General features: G+C 45.6%; 1 protein-coding gene across 1 annotated transcript in view; it reads left to right on the top strand.

Annotated features, from left to right (window-relative positions):
- The window catches only part of LOC128845541 (aldehyde oxidase 3-like), an 86393-nt gene that overhangs the window by 49176 nt on the left and 18619 nt on the right, over positions 1-18598 (top strand). The window contains exons 23-29 of the mRNA XM_054044337.1: positions 926-1059; positions 3874-3961; positions 6303-6389; positions 6916-7107; positions 15204-15431; positions 16753-16848; positions 17867-17995. Of these exons, the coding sequence (XP_053900312.1) occupies positions 926-1059; positions 3874-3961; positions 6303-6389; positions 6916-7107; positions 15204-15431; positions 16753-16848; positions 17867-17995 (954 nt within the window). The remainder of the gene's footprint in view (positions 1-925; positions 1060-3873; positions 3962-6302; positions 6390-6915; positions 7108-15203; positions 15432-16752; positions 16849-17866; positions 17996-18598) is intronic.

Raw genomic sequence — 18598 nt, 5'->3', positions numbered from 1 at the left:
GGTTTAAATATAGTCCTTCATGTGGAGGCGTGATCCCCAACAGCGATCCCCACACGCAGTGCTTGCTGTGTCTCGGTGAAGCCCACATTAAAGAGCATTGTGAGATCTGATCAGGTACTGCTAGGCAGATTTCTCCAGCTCCGGTGCGCTAGGCACGCGCGCACCTAAGTGGAATACACATCTGCAGCGCATCTCAAAGAACCACAGTTACAGAATGTAACCATTTCTTGTTCTATGAAGAAATGTAAAAGCCTTACTCAGTAGACAGCAGTAGAGTCTGGTCCCCGTGAAATCGGTGACCAAACGCCTATTGACATCGGTGAGGCTAGGATCTCCCCTTACTGATCTGAGCTGGTAAGTAGTTTTGTGTTTATTTATTCGTTTACTTTTAGAGCTTTGCAATTCAGCTTGAAGAGCCTGATCCTGGTCTCCTCATTTGGACAAAATACCTTTGGCGTTCATCTGAGTAAAGATGCTCAGGATTAGGCACTGTGCCTGTCTTCACACTGTGAAATAAGAGCAATATTACAGCTGCTCTCTAGTCTATAGCATAAACAGTCAATCTTTTCCATGCAGCTGGTTAGCTTGGTGGATGCTCTGTATTCAGTGGCAGATGGGTCTTGTACTTCTAGATAGAGTATCAACGTTTGCCCTAAAATTAGCAAAGTGTATTTTCCAGAGCTATTGTTCAGCGTCTGCTCCTCTAAAAGGACCAGATTCTGATCTCATTTCTGTCAGTGTGAATCCGGAGTAACTCCATTCTCTTATGCGGAACTATATCAGGTTTGCACTAGTAGCACTTAGATGAGAATCTGGCCCTGTTTGTTTATTTCTTTTATGTATTGGTAGTTGTGGGAGCCTACGCATTTTTATTATAGCTTTTGGTAAATAGCCTGTATAAAATCCAAGCAATTCACGTTCATAGGAATTCGTGGCTTTGGCTTTAGATGTCCAGTCCAGTAAGATCATGTGCCACACAAAACGCGTTGGTGGAGCTTTTGGAGGGAAGGTTACAAAGCCTACAATTTTTGCTGTAGTTGCAGCAGTGGCAGCAAACAAGTAAGTGTTATGGGTTTTTTCAGTGGTTTTACTGAAACAAATTAAAATTACTAGAAAGAATTGTAAGGGAACCTCTGACACGAACACTGATGACATGATCAGCCTGAACACACTTCACTTTGCCTTACCATCTGAATAGTCTCAGTGCCGCTGGCACTGCAATTCCCCCTGTGGCAGAAGGCCTGTACCGAGTTCTTCATGCAGTGGCTCTCATGGAGGATCACCTTATGTGGATACAAAGCCCATTAATTCAGGTTGTTCAGGGAGGGTGGTGTGAATTTTACCTTAGATATTTGATGCAAGTGCTTTGTACACTGGATTCAGTTCTTATTGACCAGCTTCAGGGGTTCTGCTCCTCAAGGCAAACTACCAAATGTCCATCTCTACCCGCTTGTAATCACCAGCAGAAATATGTACACAACATTTTGTCACAGGCAACTACCCATTCTATCTACAGTAACTCCTCACTTAAAGTCGTTCCAGTTAACGTTGTTTTGTTGTTACGTTGCTGATCAATTAGGGAACGTGCCCATTTAAAGTTGTGCAATGCTCCACTATTACATTGTTTGGCTGCCTGCTTTTTCCACAGCTGTCAGCCTCCCTACACCCCTCTCCTCCCCACAGCACCTCCCGCCCACCGGCAGACCCCACGGATCAGCGCCTTCCCCCTCCTCCCCTGCCTCTTTCCCGTGGCAATCAGCTGGCTTGCGGTGTTTAGAAGGGAGGGGGAGGAGCGAGGACTCAGCACGCACACTCCCCCCTCCCTCCCCTGCCTCCTGAACACTGCAAACTAGCTGATTGCCGCGGGCAGGAGACAGAGGGGGAGGGAAGGGGGAGCCTGCGCGCCAAGTCCTCGCTCCTCCCCCCTCCCTTCTGCCTCCTAAACGACGCAAGCCAGCTGATTGCCCCGGGCAGGAGGGAGGGGGAGGAATGAGGACTCAGAGCACCTCCCCCATCCCTCCCCTGCTCCTGCCCGTGGCAGTCAGCTGGCTTGCAGCATTCAGAACGGAGGGGAGGGAGGAGCGAGGACGCAGTGTGCGAAGTAAAGGGGGAGGAGGTGGGGGGGGAGAAGAGGCGGATCAAGGGTGGGGACTTGGGGGAAGGGATGGAGTGGATGGGCCGAGGGTTGAGCCCCCTGCCACCGGCAAAGTCAGTGCCTGTGCTTGCAAGAACAGCAAGACGAGCAGACCGACAATCCATCCTCTTCCACTCTCTGACTCCACCACCTCAACCAAGCTTCATACTCAGCAGTGATGATGGTAGTATTAAATTGTTTCTTTAAAATTGTTTAAAACTTATACCTGTATTAAATTGCTTGTTTAAAATTGTTTAAAATGTATATAATGCCTTTTGTCTGGCAAAAAAAAATTTCCCTGGAACCTAACCCCCCCATATACATTAATTCTTATGGGGAAATTGGATTCGCTTAACATCGTTTCACTTAAAGTCGCATTTTTCAGGACCATAACTACAACGTTAAGTGAGGAGTTACTGTTTATAGTACAGTCACACATGGATTAACTGGGCATTTATGCAACTAGAAAAGTTAGATGGACATCACCAGCTAGGACTAGACTCTGATCTCAGTTACATCATTCTAACCCTGGAGTAACTCCACCAAATTAGATGGAGTTAATCCAAATTTACTGTGGTATAAAGTAAGGCAGAATTTGGACATGGTGCAATTTGCTCGCATCCATTTGTTGTTGAGTGATTTCCCCTATATTTGTAGGGTATCCTTGCTGCCACGCCTCAAAACATACTAATATATTTATGACTGGACATGTGTTCTGCCTTCCCAAGAATGTAGTGTCCATCTTTGTAGGTGTATTTCAGTATCAATAATAATAATTACAGCTTCCCCTCCAAAAGTGCTGCATTGAGCATAGGGAGCCTACCTAAGGAAACAAGACCACAATAATACTTTCACTGTTGGTTTTGTGCCACACCTATTGTGCCAGGATAAGGTGCTTCACAGTTCATTGTGCTACCGTTGCCCACTGAATCTCCATTCAAGTCAGTAGACCACACCTGGTCTATCCAGCAGCATAGCAGGTATGGCCTACCTGGACATGGCTGAAAGTTCAGCTGTAGTCAAGTTGTTAAACAAGTACTGTGCATCTTATTCCGCTAGGGTCTGTAGTGGGGGCTGAAGATTAAAGAGGGATTGGACGTTCTTTAGCACACTAACGTTGGGGCATAATAGGATAAAGGTCTGGTTTTTTTCTTGTTCATTCAAGAGTTAAGAAATTTGCTGATGTTTATGGGCCAAATCTCCCACCCAGTCCCTCAGACCAACCCTGAGTAGCAGGGCTCAGCACAAGGGGGCTCCACAGAGAAGAAAAGGGAGGGAATCCGTCCCCACGACATCACAGAGCACAAGGGTCAGTAGCTGGCTGATTTGTACAGGGGTGAATCCCATAGCCTCATGCCATGGCCTGCCACTGCTTCTCCTCCCAAACCTTACTTTGTAGGGATGGAGAGTGCCTCGAAGGAACTGGACTCTACTGCTCACAGGGCATAAAAGGGTGAAGTCGGGAGGCTAAACAGAAGCAGGTGACAGGCTGTTCCCCCATGTTTGCTTCTATGAACAAAAGTTAAAATCTTCCTTTTCCTTCCTGGATGAGCCTAAAATAGACCCACACAGTAGTGGACAGTTAATGTGAGGTTAATGAGCTCTTGAGAAGCATAGTGGGCCAGTTCATCTCTGGCCTCACTAAGGTCACACTGGGAAGAATTTGGCCCAATAACTTTATCTTCCTGGTAACGGGCACTGTGGAGCTGATAAAAGTGAGTCTTTTGTGTCTGGTTTAGGACTGGGCGTCCAATCCGCTTTGCCCTGGAGCGAGATGAGGATATGCTAATCACTGGAGGCCGACACCCTTTCTTTGGAAAATATAAAGTAAGTGGGAGGGGGAACTAGCTCACTAGCACAAGAGCCTCAGCTGGTGTAAATTGGCATCGCTTCACTGAAGCTGATGGAGCTACAGCAATTGACACCAGTTGAGGATCTGGTCCTTCATTGGTTTAGATTTGGGTTTTTAATTTGATTGTTCTCTCTTAAATATTATTTCTGTAAACTAACTATAAAATCAGTGGCTACAAAAATGATTCAAAGAAGAGGAATGAATACAGAGCAAGAATAAACTTGAATGGGCTAATACTTCTCAGAGGTCTTTATGCAAAATATATGCAGTGTTTGCTTGTATTATTAATTGTAGCATTATGTTTATATTTATATTGCAGTAGTTTCCAAGGATCCAGCCAGGATTGGGGTCCCACTGTAGTCTGTGCTGTATAAACATATAAAGAAACATGCTCTCTTCCCCCAAGAGCTTGCAATCTAAATAGAAAGAGAGGCAAGAGCTGGAAGAAATGGATGCAATATATAAGCAAAATAATCAGGGTAGTGTCTGGTCAATGTCATGTTAGTTCCTCTTGTTTCTTTTTGGTTTGTTTAAAAGATACTCCTTAGCCATGAGCTTTTAACTATAAAACAGGATAGTAGTAAGGACTTGAGGACCAGTTCTGCAACCTTGGTGCACACCAAAGTCCTGCGGACTGCACAGGGCACTTGGGGTGCACTGGGAACTCAGAGACAAGCCCATAAAAATGAATTCACATATTAACATCTTTGTGTAAAGAAAATTGTGCAGATAAAATCTACCTGTGCCACCTGTTCAGAGCTTTTAAATAAGAAAAAAAAAAAAGCTGAAGTGTTTCAATGGATTGATATTCTCTCTCATTAAAGGGAATATGGACCCAGTCCTCCTGTCCTTATACAAGCAAAGTTTCCATTAAGTCAATGGGACCTTTGCCTCAGTAAGGACTGCAGGATCAGGGCCCAGGTGGAGGATTCTAGCTTGAGAGAACTACAGTTGCTCCAAAGGCAATTTCCTTTCATAGGCCCTCACTCATCAGAGTAGAGAATCTATAATAGGGTATTCTTGCTGCCACTCCCCAAAACATACTAATATATTTATGACTGGGCATGTGTTCTGCCTTCCCAAGAATGTAGTATCCATCTTTGTAGGTGTATTTCATTATCAGTAATAATTATTACAGCTTCACCTCCAAAACCTATGGTTCCCAGGAGGTTAAAACAATTCTATTGAACAGGAGCATTGTAAATGAACACTGAAAGAGGCTACATCTATAATATGAGCTTGGGGTGTGTTTCTCACACTAGCTTTCAAAGAGTATAAATAGTAGTGTAGCCACTGGCAGCTGCCCTGGCAAGTATTCAGGCAGGTTTGTACCAGCACGGCTAAGCTGTGCTGCCACTGCCTGTGCTACCACGGCTACACTACTATTTATACTCACGCTCGCTGTCATTAAGCTAGCACAAGGGTCAGCACATGAGCTGAGAATCACGCCCCTCGCTCATAATGTAGCCATAGCCATAGGCTTCGCAGGATATCTAAACCCACCACCCACAATTTTCATCAGGCTGTCACAATGGAAAAAGGTAGCTCCTATGCTGCAGACAAGTGCACGAGCAAGAAAAACAAAGATCTAGACGTGTGCTGAGTAATAAAGAGCCTTGACCATGAGCCAAATTCTTCCCCTTTGGCCAGCATCTTCCTATGAAGGTCAAGACTGGTTTTCAAACAGCTAGAAATCTATGCTTTTATTCATTGGGCTTGATAAAGAGAGTGAGATTGACTCTGTAGCCTCGTGGTCAGGTCACTCACTCACCTGGGAAAGGAAACTCTCAGTTTCCAGGCCCTGCTCCAATGACTATTTAACGATTTGTACAAATTGGAACAACTTCAGCAGGAGAGATTGAGAAAGCCCCACCCAAGAATGCCCCACAGCCCAGTGGCTATGAGCAGTCACCTGCAATGTGGGAGACGCAAGCTAAAGTCCCTGCTCCAAATGTAAGGGCTTTAGCCTGGTCTCCCACATACCAGGTGAGTGCTCTAACTACTACGTATAAAGGGGACCAGCTCCTTCTCCTCAGTTTTGTGAATGATGCCTACATCCCCTTGCAAATCTAACCCAAAAGTTTATTATTTTGGCCTAAACTATATGGCAAATTTGTATAGAATTCACAAATAGTTTCTGACAACCTGAAACTGCATTTTTCAGCAAATACACTATATGTCTGAAATATTTTGCCAAGTTCTAGTTCAGAAGTCTGAGCATCATGTTTAACTTGTATGCAGGTTGGTTTAGTTACAAAGAGCAAGTTGTCATAAATGACTGAAAAGACCTCTAATGTGTTGGTTACAATGTTACAGGTAGGATTTACAAATGATGGTAGAATCACAGCTGCAGATATTGAGTCCTACATTAATGCTGGATGTACTCTAGATGAGTCTGAACTGGTAAGTTCTTCTAATCTGGTGGTAACTTCACTGGCCGCAAAACAGAAGGAAAATGTTCTGAACAGCCATATATGGTAAGAGTCTATTTTTGTTAAGTACGACTTTCTGATTGCAGCAGAAATGCATCTGTGGCCTGGATTTTTGTTTCAGGAGCCCCCCAAGGCCTCTGTCTCCTATCAAGTTTAAAGAACAAAGGAAGTACCAATTCGTGGTTATAGTGAAAGCTGCCCAAGACCCCAGGCCTGTTACATAACTTCCTAGTTGCTTAAACCACCTCACAGTCTGGGCTGATTCTTCCCTCACTCCCGCTTGTTTTACACTAATGTCACTCCACTGACTTCAAGAGAGTTACTCTTGATTTATTGTAAACAGCAGCAGCAAAATGATCAGGCCCCTGAATATAACTCTGCTCCGCCTTTAAACAATCAAATTGTGTCAGTTCCTTGTGTGGTTTCCTAACACAGGTTTCGCTGTAATTCCGAAGGCAAAGAAACCACTTGAACAGGGATAATCTCTCTCACTACAGGTAATTGAGTATGCTGTGCTAAAAACGGATAATGCTTACAAGATCCCTAACCTCCGAGTCCGGGGACGTGCCTGCAAGACTAATTTGCCATCAAACACAGCGTTCCGAGGATTTGGCTTTCCACAAGCGGGTTTGTTTACAGAATCCTGGATAGTGACAGTGGCAGCCCAAACTGGCTTGCCGCCTGAGACGGTAAATGAACTGAGTTTAACAAATGAAATGAGACATAACGGGGGTCTGCTTCTGCTTCTACCTCTGCTCCCAAGTCAAAGGCAAAACTCCTATGGCAAAAATATGGGGGGGAGCTAGACCTTCACAAGCTCTTTCTATTGAAGTAGTTCATATTGTGCCAGATCCTGTCACCTTTACTTCTGCTAAATAGTATTAGTAAATAAATAGTAATAATATTTATTGATATCAGTGGGACTGTTCATGGAGTAATACACTATACAGTGACAGAATCTGTCAATGGAAGTTTATTTCTTCAATTTGAAGTCTCAACCTGCTGTGGTCAGCTCCAATCACTATAATAGAGTCTCTGCCCTCTCCATCCCATCAGGTGTCTCTAGTTGTCTATCTGACATCTCCTCCTGAACATCTGGCTGTTGCCTGTAACTCCAACTGGACTTCTCATCATTCCTACTAACCCTCCTCCCCCATCTCTATTCTTTGTCTTCACCAACAACTCCAGTCACCTAGTCCTGTAATCTTAGTATCAAACTGACTCTTCTCTTAACTTGTCCCCTCATATCTAGATTCTCACTAATTCCCTTTCCCTCTCTTACTTTGATATCACCAATATCTACCCTTTCCTCCTGGTACCCACTACTAAAGTCATTGTCCATGCCCTGGTCACCTCTTGCCTTGATTAGCATGCTCTCCTCCTGTCTGGCCTGCACCCCGCCTCTAGTCTGTGGAAAGTATGGCTGCTAATGTAATTTTCCCAGGACTCCAACAATGTTGCCTTCTTCTTCAAGTGTTGTTCCTGTGGGTGCTCCACTTCAGGTGTTGGTGCGTTCCAGCACCGTTGATCAGAGATTTTTGGTATCAGTGCTTGGTTGTGATATGCATGCGCAGTAGCCGTCTCGTGGCAGCATTGGAGTCTCATCTAGCATACGCACAGCCCTTTCAGTTCCTTCTCAACCATCCTCAGCTGTAGACAGAGCTCAGGGCAGTGCGGCAGCTTCTTCCCCTGTAGATAGAAAAAAGAGAAATATTAGTTAGATACTTTAGATAAGTTAGTTATAGTTTTTAGCATAGTAGTTAACTTGTTAAAAAAAATTATATTTGTATCCTCCTGCTCCTTGCTCTTTTGGACCACTCTCTGAGACATGCCTGGTTCCCCAGGCTTTAAAAGATGCAGCTCCTGCCGAGAAGAGATGCCAAGATCTGATCGACCCTCGCTCTGGGGGAGATGTCTCGGAGAATCACACATACCCCAAAAGTGCGTTGACTGTAACAACCTGAAGGCGAGAGCCTGGCATAACAGGGACCTCCACCTCAAGATGATCCTAATGGAGAAATTGCTACAACTGAGCCCTGACATGGGCCACCAAAAGCCCCTATCTAATGGCTCTCCGACCAGTTCAGAACCGACGAAGAGCACAGCTGAGTCCTCTAAAGAAAAGAGGAAGCAAGCATCAACCTCTCCGCAGAGGAAACTGCACAAAAAGAAACGGTCCCCTGCTAGGTCGTTACCTTCGGTTCCAACCACCTCTCAAGTCAGCTCTTACAACTCACCTGGCACCTCCGGCACGGGCCGTACCGCTGAGCCCAAAGCATAAGTAACTGAATCAAGACATAGGCATAGCCATGTCTTCTCCACGGCACCAACTACGCCAGCACAGGAAGCGGATCTGGCACTGAGCATGCCACCCCCATTGGCACTGACAACAACCTCGGCATCACCGACTTATCCGTCAGCACCGCCTCCTCTGTTGGCACCAACTGATATCACCAGGATGGGTCCACCGGCACCGACAAAGGTGAGCCACAAGATGGCGGCGCACTATTCAGCTCCTACAATAGCCTTGGCACTGCCTCCATGGGCACCGCAGCAATTCCTAACAAAGAAGGATATATCGGTATCTTCAGTGCCCCAATCACCACTTCTCGACACCAATAGATTTCCCCCAAAAAGCATCACCATGCAGCCCACTTTTCCCACAGCACCATTGGTACCATGCAACAGCGAGGCTAAGGACCAAGATGAAGGCGTCATCGCCCCACAACACTCCTCTCCTACTCAACATAGGCCAATTGGAGGAATACTGAGGACCAAAAGTCATCATAGACAGCCCACACATCCCTGGTATGGACAACCACGGATGTGTCCCCACATGGCGTTTCCCATGCAGTGGCCACCATGGGTTCTGTGGGCAGCATATAGAGCCCACTATGCCAGAACCTCATCGCCATCCAGAGGCAAACTTAGGTCTCCTCCACTTTCCCCAGTGGCTACAAAATCCATAGCCCCAGAGGATACAACAGAGATCTGGAAAACGTGTCACCACCTCACAATTCTTTTTCACCTCCTGACGAGGCCATTATGCCACCTCAATCTACAATGGCTAACTATTTTAAACAGTTTAAAGAACTGTTTAAGAGAATTGCGCTGAGCCAGGACATACCATTAGAAGAAGTCCAAGAAAATCAGCATAAATTGCTCCAAATTTTACAAACCTCATCCTCCTCAAAAATTGTATTATCGATAAAAGACACCATTCTGGAACCAGCTGAAACACTGTGGCAGACACCAGCCACCATCCCACATACATGCAAAAGGGCCTATAGAAAATATTATGTGCCGGCCAAGGGGATGGACTTCCTCTTTTCTCACCTGTCACCAAACTCGCTGCTGGTCGAGGCAACAAACCATCGATCCAAACAGCCTCACTTTAAATCCACAGCTCATGGTAAGGACCACAAACGACTGGACCTCCAAGGAAGGAAGGACTACACCTCATCCACGTTGCAATTTAGGGTCGCTAACTGCATACTTCACAAAGTATGACCATGACACCTATGAGAAGCTATTTGAGTTCACAAATGACCTTCCTGAGGACAAAAGCAAACATAATTTAAGAAAAAGCAGCAAAGAGCCCTGTGGCACCTTATAGACTAACAGACGTATTGGAGCATGAGCTTTCGTGGGTGAATACCCACTTCTTCGGATGCATTTAAGAACTTACTCACTAACGGGCAATTGGTGGCCAGGACTGCTTTACAGGCTTCCCTGGACATTGCTGATATGGCAGCGCATACCACAGCCATAGCAATCGTAATGCGCAGAGCCTCATGGCTTCTGTCTTCTGGCATCCCAAAAGAACTGCAACTCAATATGGAAGACCTCCCCTTCAACAAAGACAAACTATTCTCATCAAAGAACGATGAGGTGTTGCACTCCATGAAAGACTTAGGCGTGACACTCTGCACGCTGGGCATTTACACACCACCTGCTCAAAGAAAGCTCTACCAACCTTACCACCATTCTAAAGACACACTATTTAGTCTCCAGAATACTAGACCGTATGACAACAGACAGAGAAACAGAACACAATGACGCCAACCAGCTCAACCCCAATCAACAGTATCACAGCCACCATCTACTAAGCAACAGTTTTGAACAGTTGGTCAAGGGTCTGAGCGACCTTCCCCTCAAGACAATGCCACTTTGCCCATTTGGCCGTTGACTGAGACCTTTTTACCAAGCGTGGGAGTCCATCACGAAGAACTGCTGGATCCTAGAGATCATGCAATCGGGCTATGCCATCCCCTTTATTTTTTGCCCATCCAGCCTACCCACTTCCTGGTCCCTCTTCAGAGACCCTTCTCACGAGCACCCATTAAGACAAGAAGTACATCATCTACTGCAAGTAGGTGCCCTGGAAACAGTGCCTATGCAATACAGAGGAAAGGGCTTCTATTCCCACAATTTTCTGACCCAAAAGAAAAATGGATGATGGCGACCCATACTAGACCTATGAAAACTCAACAAGTTTGTTTGCTCCCAGAAATTCAAGATAGTCACATTAGGCATGATAATCCCAGTGGTGGAACAGGGGGATTGGTTTTCAGCCCTAGACCTACAAGATGTATATTTCCACATTACCATTCACCCAATTCACAGACTATTCTTCTGATAGATAGTAGGACACGAGCACTACCAATACAGGTTGCTTCCATTCGGACTGTTCACCGCACCGAGGGTCTTCTCCAAAACCCTTGCAGTTGTCACTGTGCACCTGCAAAAGCAAGGGATCATGGTTTTTCTCATACCTATACAACTGCCATCTGAAAGGCCCCAATCGGATAGCGACGACAGAAATCACCCCAATGGACTACTGCCCTCTTCCAAACCCTAGGGCTGCAATTGAACATACAAAAGTCGATACTGATACCCAAGCAACAACTAGACTTCATTGGAGCACACCCTGATTCAGTTCAAGCCAGAGTGTCTCTACCACGGACCAGATTTCTAGCAATAAAAAATCTCATAGAGACAGTTTACACCAGTCCACGAACCACAGCAAGAATCTGTCTACAGCTGTTAGGACACATGGCAGCCTACACATTTGTGGTAAAGCATGCAAGTCTACACATGAGCTGTATCCAAGGTTGGCTGAGTTCAGTATACAAACCCATCAAACACAGCCTGAACAAGACTGTAACACCACCTCCTGAGCATAGGTGCTGGAACTAGGGTGCTTGGGGTGCTTCAGCTCCCCCTGACTTGAAGTAGTTTCCATTATATACAGGGTTTACAGTTTGGGCAGTGCCCTTTGGTGGGCAAAGCAGGAGAATCTCTGCTCAGGGATCCCCTTTTATCAAGAACCACCCTCAATTATGATCACAACAGATCCCTCCTTGATAGGTTGGGGCGCACACCTCGATCATCATACAATCCAAGGCAGATGGTCACTAGCGGAGACAGATTTCCACATCAACTTATTGGAACTCAGAGAGGTACAGAGCCTGCCTCCATTTCCTTCCACTCATAAAGAATGAGATTGTATGGGTGATGACAGACAATATGTTCTACATCAACTGACAAGGGGGAGCGCGATCCCACTTCCTAGCTACCGAGGCCATAAAACTATGGAACTGGTGTATTCATCACCACATCGACATCTTAGCCTCCTACCTTCCCGGATGTCAAAATACCACAGCGGACACTCTAAGCAGATGGTTCTCACAGGAACATGAATGGGAAATGAATTCCACAGTCCTACAAAATATATTTCAACGATGGGGGTTTCCCACCATCGATCTATTTGTTACATCTCAGAATCACAAATGTCCATTATTCTGTTGAAGAGCGGGATTAGGACCTCAATCCTTAAGGGACGTTTTTTTCCTCACATGGGACACAGCGCTCCTATATGCATTCCCACCAATCCCACTAAACCCCAGTGTCCTGCACAAGCCCTAGCGTGGTCCAGACAGACCTGGGACATGACAGTTTGTGCTCCATGAACTCTCCCATTGAGACCAAATCTCCTCTCATAAGCCAAAGGTCAGATCCTCCATCCAAACCTGGAGAAACTCCATCTGAAAGTGTGGCTCCTTCATGGTTCCAACAACACGAATTAACCTGTTCGGAACAAGTCAAATGTGTTATTGAACAGCGGACGTATGTCCACACGCAATACTTACCTGCAAAAATGGAAAAGTTTCTCCATCTGGAGTCAGAACAAACAAATCACTCCCAACACTATACCACTGTCACTAGTGCTAGAATACCTCTTAGAGCTAAAGAACTCAGGACTAGCCACGAGCTCTATAAAGTACATCTCGCAGTGATCACCGCTTTCCATCATAAAATGGATGGATTCTCGATATTTGCACACCCGACCACTAAACGGTTTCTCACTGGCATACAGAATCTTTACCCAGAAGTATGCCAACCCATGCCCACTTGGGACCTAAACCTAGTTCTCAAAGGCCTTACTAGACCACCCTTTGAACCGCTGGCCACTTGCTCCTTGCAGGACCTCTCAAAGAAGGTGGCACCCTTGGTTGCTAGATGAGTGAGTGAGATAGGTGCTCTTATGGCTAATCCACCATATACTGTCTTCTTTAAAGACCAGATCACGTTGCAACCTCACCCCAAATTCTTCCCAAAAATAGCTTCACCCTTCCATATCAACCGACCTATTCATCTCCCCACATTCTATCCCAAACCACACAGAAGAACACAGGAGACCATGTTAAACACTCTAGATGGTCGACGTGCAATAGCATTTTACCTGGATAGAAATAAATCTTTCCACAAATCCCCGGGACTCTTCGTCTCGACAACATGCTATATCTACGCAGAGACTATCTAAGTGGATCTCGGGCTGCATCTGCTTATGTTATCAAACAAATAAGACATAGCCACCAATGGGGCATTCTACCCGATCCATGGCAACATCCATAGATTTTTCTGAACAATGTACCCATCTCAGAGATCTGCAGAGAGTTACTACATGGGCCTCAGAACATACTTTCATTAACCACTACACAATTATGCAAGACGCACAAGCTGATGCCATACTCGGTGTAACGGTTCTCTCCTTCACTATGCATACAATTCCAAAGTCTCCCCAACCAGTGGTGAGGGACAACTGGTTCTAAAAGGGCTTTTAAATTTAACAACTGGTAAAACTCCGGCAGGTGTCTGCCCCGCCCCCGGCTCCAGCTCACCTCCCCCTCCTCCCCTGAACGCTCCGACCCCTTCTCCTCCCCCCTCCTCTGCTTCCTGCAAATCAGATGTCCATGCGGGAAGCCTGGAAACAAGCAGCGGCAGGTAAGCTGTGGGGGGAGGGCGCGAGGAGGGCTCCAGGGAGGCGCGACGCGGCCCAGTCCGGCTCCAGCCGAGCAGCTCCCTCCGGCCCGGCTCCGTGGCTCCGGCTGAGGCTCCGGCCCGGCCCTGGCCGAGCGCCCCAGTCCCGGCCGAGCAGCTCCAGCCCTGTGGCGCGGCTCTGGCCCCGATCCTGGCCGGGCAGCGTGACTCAGGCCCAGCCCCAGTCCCGGCCCCGACTCGGGACAGGGAGCAGGGCAAGTTGGGTAGGGGGTGGGGTTCTGGGGGGCAGTTAGGGTAGGGGATCTTGGGAAGGAGTGGTCAGGGGACAAGGAGCGGGGGGAGGAGGGTTGAAGGGTTGCGGTTTCTGAGGGGGGCAGTCGGGGGCAGGACATGGGTGGGGGCGGGGGATGTACTCACTGGGCGGTTCCCTACCGGGTCTTCAGCGGCAGGTCCTTCATCCGCCAGAGCCGTGCCTCCGAAGACCCGGTAGGGAACCGGTTTCTAAGATTTTGGCAGCTCATCACTGCCCCCAACTATCGTGGACACTACTCTACAATCACCTGAAGTGGAGCACCCACAGGGCCAGCACTTGAAGAAGAAGAGAGCGTTACTCACCTTGTGCAGTAACGGAGGTTCTTCGAGATGTGTCCCCCTGTGGGTGCTCCACTACCCACCCTCCTGCCTTCTACTTTGGCGTTCGATACAAGCACTCTATGGTAGAGAAGGAACTGAAGGGGGCAGGCCACGTGCACGCTAGAGGAGACACCAACAGTACTGCAAGATGGCTACTGCGCATGCGCGTCCCGATTGAGCACTGCTACTGAAAATCTCCAGTCAACGGTGCCGGGATGCACCGACACCTGAAGTGGAGCACCCACAGGGACACACATCTCGAAGGTGAGTAACCCTCTCTTCTCCCTACTTCTTCCCCCCATTGACTTTCTGTCCTTTACCACAAACCATGCAAGCTTTTTGGCCTCACCTACAAGGCCCACACAACCTTACCCTACCCTATGTTTCTACTCTCATTTCCCTATCCCACTGCCTATGCCCTTCCCAGCTCCCAGGCCTTGCTCCACCCTTTGCTTCCTTTTCCTGCTCTCAGCTTTGTGCTTCCTATAAAGCTGCATCCTACACTTATGACAATCTATTTCTCTGCCATGAGACTTCTCCTTCTTCCTTCAACTCCCCTCTTCAAGCAGCCTCTCCTCCTTTTCTCTCATCATTAATAATACTCTCATCCTCCCCAGGGCTGTTATCATGTGTTTGGCCTGATACTGCAAGCCTTACTTACACTGAGTAGTACGTACACATCTAAGTACTCCCATTGAGACTACTCCGGTACATAAGTACTACTTGGTGTGAGTAAGGCTGACAGAATCAGGCACTTCGATTACCAGTTCTTTAGGACAGGAAATGTGTCATTATATTTGTAAAGTGCTGTATACACTTTTGGCACTACATAAATATTTTGTATCAGCTTATTCACCTTCTTTTTCAGATCAGGGAGATAAACATGTACAAAGGAGTTAATCTAACTCCCTTCAAAGAAGAGCTCGATGCAACAAACCTTGTGAAATGTTGGAAAGAATGTATGGAGAAATCTGAATACTACAGCAGGAAAACAGCTGTGGAAGAATTTAACAAGCAAAATTACTGGAAGAAAAAAGGGATTGCCATTATTCCTATGAAGTTTTCCGTTGGATTGAATGCTACACAGTACCATCAGGTAAGCTTTGGAAGTGCTGCATTAAAGACGTAAGAGCTCCAGCATTCTTAAAGTATAAGAGGGAGGACAGCTGTCAAGGAAAGGGGAAGGAGGAGAGAGAGACACACCTAGGTATCTAATATGATAGACCCAAGTCTCATCACCAATTCCTTTCAGAAGGAATGTGCCAGATCTATGTAACTTGCTGTCCTCTCTGTAACCACTGCTATAACACTCTCCTCCCATAACCAGGAGTAGAACTGTGGATTCCTGATTCCAGCATTCTACTGCTGTCTAGCAAATAATTGTGTAACTCACTAGCAAAATGTGTATCTTGCTGCTTCTGGTGGCTTGCCCACAATAAGCATAATAGCTACATCTGTAACTGAAGCAGTAGAGGCTTTTGCTGAGGATCTGAAGGTTCAAATCCTGCTGATGATCTTTGTGGGGTTCATTATAGCTGCATGTAAATGTCTGATTTTTTGCAGTTTTGCTTTATGTAAATTACATGGTCACAAAATATCCTTCACAATAGGTTTGATATTCTTAAACAGGCCCAAAATATTCTAATCTATGAGTTACAGTGCAATGCACAACAAAATCCAGGTGTTTCACATTTCACTCATTTCAGTTGTCACAGGTTGGCAAGTTTGCAGGTTGAGAGCTCTGAGAGAGTTTCAGATAATTCACCCCACAATGGCTATAGTAAAAGAACATTGAGGCTGTGAGTTACATACACAAAGAGGGAAATTCACCCTTGTGCAGAGGATCAGTACGAGACTAGACACCATTATGTTTCACTTAAGGTCTCAAAATAAGGCTTAAATAGGACTTAAGTAGTTCCTTGGTCTTGTGCTGACTTTCTGCACGGGTTGAATTTCAGCCTACCTTCCGGAAGGACCAGCAGCACAGCATCAAACACTGCTTCCTTCTCCACTGATTGGGAATGAGGGGGAAATGGAGTTTGATGCTAAAAATACTTCACAACAGAAGTGAGATGGTGGCTAGGCTCAGTCGCCCAGTTTCACAATGATAAAAAAAACTGTTAAAAAAAATAAAAAATAATTGTTGAAATGAATGATTGCAGTCCTTGCAGAACTCCAATTAACAATAAACGACTTCGCTAAACGGCTCCTCATCATCAATTGCTAACTGCAAGAAGCTTGCTGTTGCCAGACAGCTGGAGGACTCTCTCACCCTCTTAACAACACCCTGATTGCTGTGCCCTCTGGGAGTGAAATCTGACTCAATCCCTGCACTTGTTGGTACATCCCCTTGTTAAAAGAGTTATTATATTAGCGTCAGCCTTAATGAATTAACAATTTTCTGTTGTTTTCCTTAGGCTGCAGCTCTGGTCCATATCTATACAGATGGGTCTGTGCTGGTGACTCATGGTGGAATTGAAATGGGACAAGGAATTCACACCAAGATGTTGCAGGTTAGACTGGAATTAACCATTTGAATGAAGATGAAAATACGAGAAAGATATGTGATTGTATCAGTACAGAAGGTGAATGGCACTCGGCGGTTCTGCAGGGAAACCCTACAACAGCCAAGGTCAGGATGGAGGCTCAGGTCGAGGTTTATGTTGCGTTACTGCTTTTGAATTACGGGTAAAGCCAGACTTCAGGAAGGCGTAAGTTCAGAGACTAATGCCCAGATCCACAAAGGTATTTAGACACCAAATGTACAACACAGCAGATGACAAGGACCCAAAACAAGGGGGAGACACAAATTATTCATGCAGGAAACTAAAATGATGTGGGGTTAATTCCTTCAATGTAAATAGCTATCTCTATAACCTCAGCACCAAGATTCTGCATTTCTGATATAAATACCTGTAAACCATGAAAGTGTGGAGACACCAAATGTAGGTAGAAAGTAGGTAATTTTGGGACTGAAATTAGGTATGCTGATGAGGTATATCTATGACAATGCAGTGTCACATTGTAAATTGGGCATATGAACTTACCTAATAATTTCAAATGATTTGGTTAGGCAGAAAGAAGGGTGAGATTTCAAATCCAATAGAGAAAGAGCTAATCATTATATTTAAAATCTGGCCCAAAATATTCCATATGCAACAAAAGTCAAGTTAGAGAGAACAGCTCATCCAGGAAAAGATCTGAGACAAAACTCTCCAACCCACCCTATATCCACCACCTTCTCCAAGAAAAAGGTAGGAAAATGTAGGATATAGGAGAATTTTCTTTAATTTAACTGTTCCCAGCTGTCTCCACCTATTATTAAGGCAATTATATGCATGTCATCAGGGTAGATCTGTAAAAAAACAGCAGTTGACTAAGATTTCAGTGATTGGCATTGTCAAAGTAACACTAGCCATCCCCATCAAGCTTGGTCTTGGGTAGACATAGCAATGCTCGTGCTCTTTTTCTTGAGTCAATACTATTTACCCTCAGTGGAACTGGATATCGTTTTGTTTACTTTACTTACAGGTTGCCAGCCGTGAACTGAAGGTACCATTGTCATATGTACACTTTTGTGAAACAAGCACGATAACTGTGCCTAATGCGATAGTCACAGCCGGATCGATTGGCTCAGACGTCAATGGGAAAGCAGTCCAGGTTACATTTTTTATGAATTATTATATTTTTATTGCTTCTTTCAAATAATGCATATTGCTCTGAACGTTTGCACATTATTCATCATTGTAGTTTCTGAGCACCACTAATAGAGCATATCAGTACCCTCACCTGAGTCTCTCTTGCTTGTTTATCACATGAGCAGTTTAAGGCAGGGCAAATTACTGAATTAGTACTAGCGCACAACTTTTTCCTCTCTGCTTTCCTGTAGCAGCTCTAAAGATGCTTGTGCAGGATTTAGTCAGAGGAATTGACTGGTCCTCGTATCACCATGGATACTTAAACATAAGCTGATAAAAGAGTCCAGGATATATTTCATGTGCATCTGGTGACATGATTACTGTCAGAATGAAACACCTTTACCTTGTTATGTACTTTGGGCCTGCTCCTGCTGACACTACTGTAAATTGACCCAAGCTAGTGACATTATATCGGTGTAAAATCAGTAGGAGATCAGAGCCAGGCTCTTTGTCTTCTACTTGGTGATGGCTTCAGTTATACATGGGTGTGCAAATGGGTAAGTTTCACCAGGACAGACACCAGTGCTGCTCATTGGTAAGCACTGCTTTTGTGGCTGGCCAGCTA

The sequence above is a fragment of the Malaclemys terrapin genome, chromosome 11 (assembly GCF_027887155.1).
Source record: "Malaclemys terrapin pileata isolate rMalTer1 chromosome 11, rMalTer1.hap1, whole genome shotgun sequence".
NCBI classification, from domain to species: Eukaryota; Metazoa; Chordata; order Testudines; family Emydidae; genus Malaclemys; species Malaclemys terrapin.
The sequence above is the reverse complement of the archived record's forward strand: the minus strand, read 5'-3'. Positions and strand labels throughout refer to the sequence as shown.